The sequence below is a fragment of the Atta cephalotes genome (assembly GCF_000143395.1).
Source record: "Atta cephalotes unplaced genomic scaffold scaffold00088, whole genome shotgun sequence".
Taxonomy (NCBI): Eukaryota; Metazoa; Arthropoda; class Insecta; order Hymenoptera; family Formicidae; genus Atta; species Atta cephalotes.
The window spans coordinates 351,874-358,492 of NW_012130152.1; the positions used below are offsets into that span (position 1 = coordinate 351,874).

Sequence of the window (6,619 nt, forward strand, 5' to 3'; positions counted from 1 at the left end):
TATATATATATATATATATATATATATATATATATATATATACACATACAGTATATATATATATATACACAGTGTCATACATATACAGTGTCCCATTTTAATTATCAGACAAACATTTCAAAGACAAAAATTTTATGGCCTAAACGAGGAATAATGATAAAATTAATTTTCGAAAAAAATCGATATTTTAAAGGCTATTTAAAAAAAATGAAAATATATAATTTTTTTATTTAATATGATTCTTCTAATTATATAAATTAAGTAGTTTATTAGTTTTTAAATTAAGTAGTTTAATAGTTTAATTTGACACTGCTGAAACATATTGAAATATATCTAGAATGTCTCAACTATTAATATTTTTTGACAATACTTTTATGCAAAGGACAATGAGCTGAATTAATCGATATAAAGAAAACACACAGTTGTTTATTATTCAATATTCAAAGAAAGTCAGCCGAATACATTGGATAATGCTAATGTCAATAGAATTTTACTTTAAAGCCTCAATTCGGAAGTACTTAAAAACAATTTCATTATTGTATTTTTAAAAGTTCTCTTTAAGAATATTTAATCAAGTATAAGAACATGTAATAAAAAATTTTTATAATTTTAATGTAATCTAAACAACATTTTAAAGTCATACTAACATTACTTACTATATAACACACGACTTAAAATTCTATAGCTTTCGTATGAAATATTTTTTTCGAAAATATTTCACTTTCAAGATAATCAACTGTATCACTTAAAATGAAACCTATATATTTGCAAATTATATAAAAAAATAATATATCCATTTCTCAAGTAATTATTAGATAGTTTTCTTAACTTGATCTAGTTTTACATCTTTCATGTATAGAAGCATTATGATAAGAACAGTAGGAAATAAATGCTTGAAATTTGAATAAAGCTTTTTTTTTCCAAAAAGCTTTTGTTAATTCAATAGAAATATTTGTGTACCACTTAAAATAAATTATTGACATATCACAAAAAATCACTCTATAACGCTGTTTCTAACGCCAGGCTTTCACTCATCATTTTTAAAAGTTTGTGAGTTGTTGCCATGTTTTTATCTATTGCTAATGCCAATCATTGCGATTATCCATTATTTCGTAAACCCTTCATTTCATAAAGGCGAAACATTGACATTAGCAATGGATAAAAACATGGCAGTAATAATCTGCAAATCTTTTGAAAATCACTGATTTTTAATTTCATTTAAAAAAATTCTATAAAATTACTTTATAAAAATTATTCTGCGGTTTTTTTAATAGTACATTTGAATTTTCAGTGTGCTCCACCTTTGATTGTAGCATCTAGCATTGATGAGAAAACCTTGAAACGTGAAGGAGTATGTGCTGCGTCATTACCTACTACGATGGGTATCGTAGCAGGCTTTTTGGTGCAGAATACTTTAAAGCTTTTACTAAAATTTGGCAAAATATCTCATTATTTAGGTTACAATGCTATGGAAGACTTCTTTCCTATTATGACTTTGCGGCCAAATCCAAATTGTGATGATGAATATTGTAAACAAAAGCAAAAAGAATATTTGGCAAAGCCAAAAATCCAACAGAATCAAATTGCTATTATTGAGAAACCTGTACATGAAGATAATGAATGGGGTATATAAAATATACGCACGCAAGTACACACACACATGTATACATATACAGGGTGTCTCTATAATTTTTTGCCAGCCGCTTTTGTATAGATAGAGCGGATTAAACTGAGTCGAAAAGTCTTCTATCATTTTCGCAATGAAATGAGATATTAATTAAAAATCGAATATTGATTTTTTTCAATAATTTTTTACTCAAATACTATCAACTTTGCAGAAAAACAATGAGAGACAAAAATTATTTATTTTCTTTTCACAAAGTTCTGAGAATTTTTTCAGAATTTTCTCAGAATTTTTTAATACTGTATTTTCTCATGTTGATAAAAATAAGAAAATGCAGTACTAAAAAGTTGATGAAAAACTCTGAAAAAATTCTTAGAGTTCTATGAGAAGAAAATGAATGATTTTTGTCTTTTACAGTTTTTCTGTAAAGTTGATAGTATTTGAGTAAAAAATTATTGTAGATACCAATATTTGACAATTTTTAAATTAATATCTTATTAATTATTGAAAAAATTGGTACAGGATTTTTCGACTCAGTCCGCTCTATTTACATAAAAGCTTGGCAAAAAACTTTTAAGACACCCTGTGTATACAAGGTAGGGCATTTTAATCGCCCCAGTCAGATATCTTAGACTCATATTCAGAATGCACTTACAACGATGTCAGCACGCTAATATGCTACAATTTACATTACGCATATTACAGAATTTGAGATAAAAGCGCGCTTTTATTAATAAAAGCGCGTTCGGTATATAAGTCTTATAAATTAAGAGAGATAGAAAAAAGTTTTATATAAAAGTTGTAGGTTTTCTTGGGGGAAAAGAAAGTTTTTAAATAGAAACCACTATTTCTTATTGTATATTCTTGTCGAGATATTTTCAAAACATTATAATAAGTAAAAAATATTTTTTTCATTAAGCACTTTTTAAGTTATAAAACTTGACAGTTACTGTACTGCTGACATTAGCATTATTCATATACCCTGTGGAGGTAATCTGTGTGGTGTGTGAACATGTATATACATGCGTATGTACGGGGAAGAGAAGGGGAATCAAAAGTTATACATATCCTGTTCTTGTTTCATTATTATACTGATTATATTGATGATCAACCAGCTCCAGATTGATTAACATATTAGGTGGGAAAAAGTTCGTGGCGTTTTTCCCGTTAGATGACATTAAAAAAACGCCACGAACTTTTTTCCCATATCTAATACATTTTCTATGCTTACCCAGAATGAACGACATTGATATAATAGAATATTTTAGGATGCTTGATTTATGTGAGTCCTTATCAATAAAGCATCTCAAACAATCGAAAAGTGTAACTTTTCCTCTCCCACACATGCACATATGCTCATATGCACACACAACAGATTAAATCTAACTGAGCAACCTCCATGTAGTACATCTTGGGTAATGCTAATGTCAGCAGTACAGTCAAGTTTTAATTGTCAAGTTTTATAACTCGAAAAGTGCTTAACCCCTTCGCTTACAATAAGGAAATCGGATCAAACATGAATAATCATAGATGAGAGCCGTGAAAATCAATCGGGCCAAACGTAAACAATGATTATGACACGCACCATTGGAACTTAAATCATAGAACAAGAGATTAATGAAAAAATATTTTGTTTTTAGTGTTTTGAAAATGTCTCGATTACAAGAATATACAATAAAAAATAAGTTCCTTAAAAAATTCATGTTGATCTTGATCTAATCTTGGTAATGCTCCATGTATAAAATCTATTATTTCTACCTTCTTTCCCCCAAGAAAATCTACAACTTTTATATAAAACTTTCTTATATCTCTCTTAGTCTTTGAGATATCTCTGGGACGATTAAAATACCCCAATCTGTGTGCGTGTATCTGTGTGTAAATATGGATAGTTGCAATCTCTACTTGAAATATTTTCAAAACAATTTTTTTATTTGACCCATTAATATGTAACGATGTAACTGTAGTTACAAATCGATGGTCGATGCGAGTCTAGAGTATGGTTGTGAGTATGGTGACTTCTTCCACAACTAATTACATTTTAAAATACAAATAATGTATACAAATAATATATACATTATAATAATAATATATACAAGTAATTGTGTGTGTGTGTATAATTAACTAATTCTCTCTGTCCCTCCTCCTTTTCCAATATAGTTTCAATCTCTATTGATTTTCAATTGAAGATCTGTATTATATAAAAATTATATGTATTTAAAAAAATTTGAATTAATCGCATGCATAATTGCACACTAACTCGCATTAGTTATTAATTTGTAATTACAATTAAAACATCTTATTTACATCTTCGAACAATATTTAAATTTTTAAATATTTCTCTTAATAGGAATTTGCTTGGTCGATGAACGAAGTGATCATTCGGATGAAAAAGCAAGCATATTGTCAACTCCAGGTGTGCGACATGCATATACTGTACCAACGCCTACCTATGCAACCAATTTAGAAGAACAAACTATTCCTGAATCTACAGGATTAAGTTTAGAAGAATTAATGGCAGAGATGAAATCAATTTGAAGATAATTCAATGTAGACAAACATTTAAAAAATGTTAAACTTCTTTTATATTTATACTATATATATATACTCTGTTGTAGATATATAAAATTACTTGTACTTATAATTTATAAAATAATTATCTATATGTTTGTTACAAAGTAATTTTTTAGTAAAAATACAATATTTTAATAATGATAGCAATTTTATATTAAAGAAAGATTAAGATATATAATACAATATTAATTTTCATAATTTGATATAAAATAAAAATTTTTTTGAAATATTTATATACTTTTATACTGATTAATAGTATTTATTAATTATATCAAAACTTTTATAATAATAGATATTATATAACAACAAAATTATACGTCAAATTTTTCAAAACACAGAGATGATCCTTCTTCCTCATATTCTTCTCTTGTCACTAAAAGATTAGGAAATATTGTATCTTCTGAAAGTTTTTTCCCACCAAACCATGCATAAGTAACTGGACTAAAAATTGAAAGAATCTTATTAGTCTTATTAAACTTTTCATAAAATAAGAAATAGCAAATGTAATATATACATATATATATATATATAAAATACTTTTGTGGTAAGTAGACATTGACAGAATATTCAGCTGGAGCTAAACTTCTAACTTCTTTATACACTCTGTCTTTAAATCCTGGAAACTTTGTATTACCACCAGTAAGAATAATATTGGATAGAAAATGAGGCCATGTTTCTTCGCTACAAGCTTTTATGGAATCGATAATGGCTTCTGAAATACCCATTTGTCGAATACCAACATCTGATGGATGGAATAATATTTCTGGTATTGCAAATCTCTCATTAGTCAAACGTAATATTTGTTGCTCGTTGGGTGGCTCAGGGTCTTTAAGATATCCACGTCGAAGAGTCGTATAATCTGGCAAAACATAATCTTTAATAATAATATTATTCTCTAATTTATATCTGGTTTGTTCCATATCCTTAAAGAAGTTTTGTGATACAAAACAACAATCTTCTTTCACTTGATTAATTACATATGTTTCGTCCATAACATGCAGCTGACGGTAAGATATGATCTCTTTCAGATGATTTGTTAAAAGTTTGCCACCTACATCTATCCTTCGTATTCCTTCCTTTACTTTTGCATCATTAACATAAGGAATAATGTGTGTAAAACTATAACCACTGTCTACTACTATACAACATTTTGTAGTTGGATATTCCATTCTATAATTATAACACGAAAGACTTGCTGCATTTATTCTTAAAAGACTGTGACATTCGTATTCTTCAAAGAAAATCTCTGTCATAGCTTCTTGAATACTTGGAAAATTAAATATAGGTTCGGTCACTATCACAGATAACTGATTTAAATTAACCGAACATAAATCTTTTGAAAACATATAGTCCCATACAGTTTTTTGAATGTCCCAATTCACTAGATAACCTTTCTGAAAAGGTAAAATATAAAATAGTCCGGAAGCATCCCTGCACTCTTCGATTTGATTTCCAATGAAAGGTCTGCGACGTTCACTCTTTGCTTTCATTATACAATTTGGAACAAATCTAAAATATTTTCATCGATTAATAAATAAATGCACCTTTTTTCAGTCAGTTGAAACGTAAGCGTCTCTTTTAAATAATAGTAGTACTTACTTGGGTGTCTCGTTGGCTAAACCAACTTTTGCCATACAAGCACCGTTATCAAGAATAAAAGTAGAATTAGTCATATTTAAAAAAATATATAGTACATGAGAATACAATTTCAAATAGAATTTTAATAGAATTGTCAGTAATAAAAAAGGGCATGTCACACTTTTTATTAATCTCCTGCTTGGTTTTTCGACCCAAGGAAAAGATCAAGTACCATGCGGCGAACTAGGACCGTAAATCCTGTGATAACCTTTGTATGGAGCGGGGGGAGGGGATAGAATAATAGAAGGAAAAGAAACAAGCGGCACAGTTTGCGCGGTTCCTATAGTTACTTAAGCTACATTCCAAAACTTCTCTCCGAAGATTTTATTCTATGTGCTATAGTATACGTCACATGTACTATAATTTCAAGTAAAATTTTCCTTAGTTTTTTACCGCGCTACATATAATCGCACCCTAAAGTAAATTATCCAATTACATTTTAGGATATATCCTCCCCCCATTCTAGGATATATCCACACTTGTACAGTCGCATACGTATGCATAAAGGAAATTATCCAATCACATTTTACATGTGTCTTAATAGGAGAAATGCGATTGGATAATTTTTTTTATGCATACGTTATGTGACTGTGCAAATTTATGTGGATATATATATATATCCTTACATGTGTCTTTATAGGAGAAAATGAAGAGCAGAGACTCTTGCATAACGCATAACACATAGACATAAGAAATTGAACTAATTAGAATTCTTTATTTCATGAAAAGGAAGAAAAACAAACCACTTTGTTTGGTATTCAGCGCTTTTCTGGAACCGTGATTTCG

The 6,619-nt window shown here is 28.5% G+C and overlaps 2 protein-coding genes across 2 annotated transcripts in view; one reads left to right on the forward strand and one right to left on the reverse strand.

The window, feature by feature from the left end:
* Positions 1-4,159, forward strand: part of LOC105624779 (ubiquitin-like modifier-activating enzyme 5) — a 9,585-nt gene extending 5,426 nt beyond the window's left edge. Inside the window, exons 5-6 of the mRNA XM_012206131.1 lie at positions 1,292-1,625; positions 3,972-4,159. Of these exons, the coding sequence (XP_012061521.1) occupies positions 1,292-1,625; positions 3,972-4,159 (522 nt within the window). The remainder of the gene's footprint in view (positions 1-1,291; positions 1,626-3,971) is intronic.
* Positions 4,160-4,506: 347 nt separating this feature from the next.
* LOC105624780 (actin-related protein 6) lies at positions 4,507-5,868 on the reverse strand. Its single transcript, XM_012206132.1, has 3 exons — positions 5,795-5,868; positions 4,733-5,704; positions 4,507-4,636 (listed from the first exon to the last, which is right to left on the reverse strand). Exons 1-3 carry the CDS (start codon positions 5,866-5,868, stop codon positions 4,507-4,509), a joined length of 1,176 nt encoding a protein of 391 aa, XP_012061522.1.
* Positions 5,869-6,619: the final 751 nt, after the last annotated feature.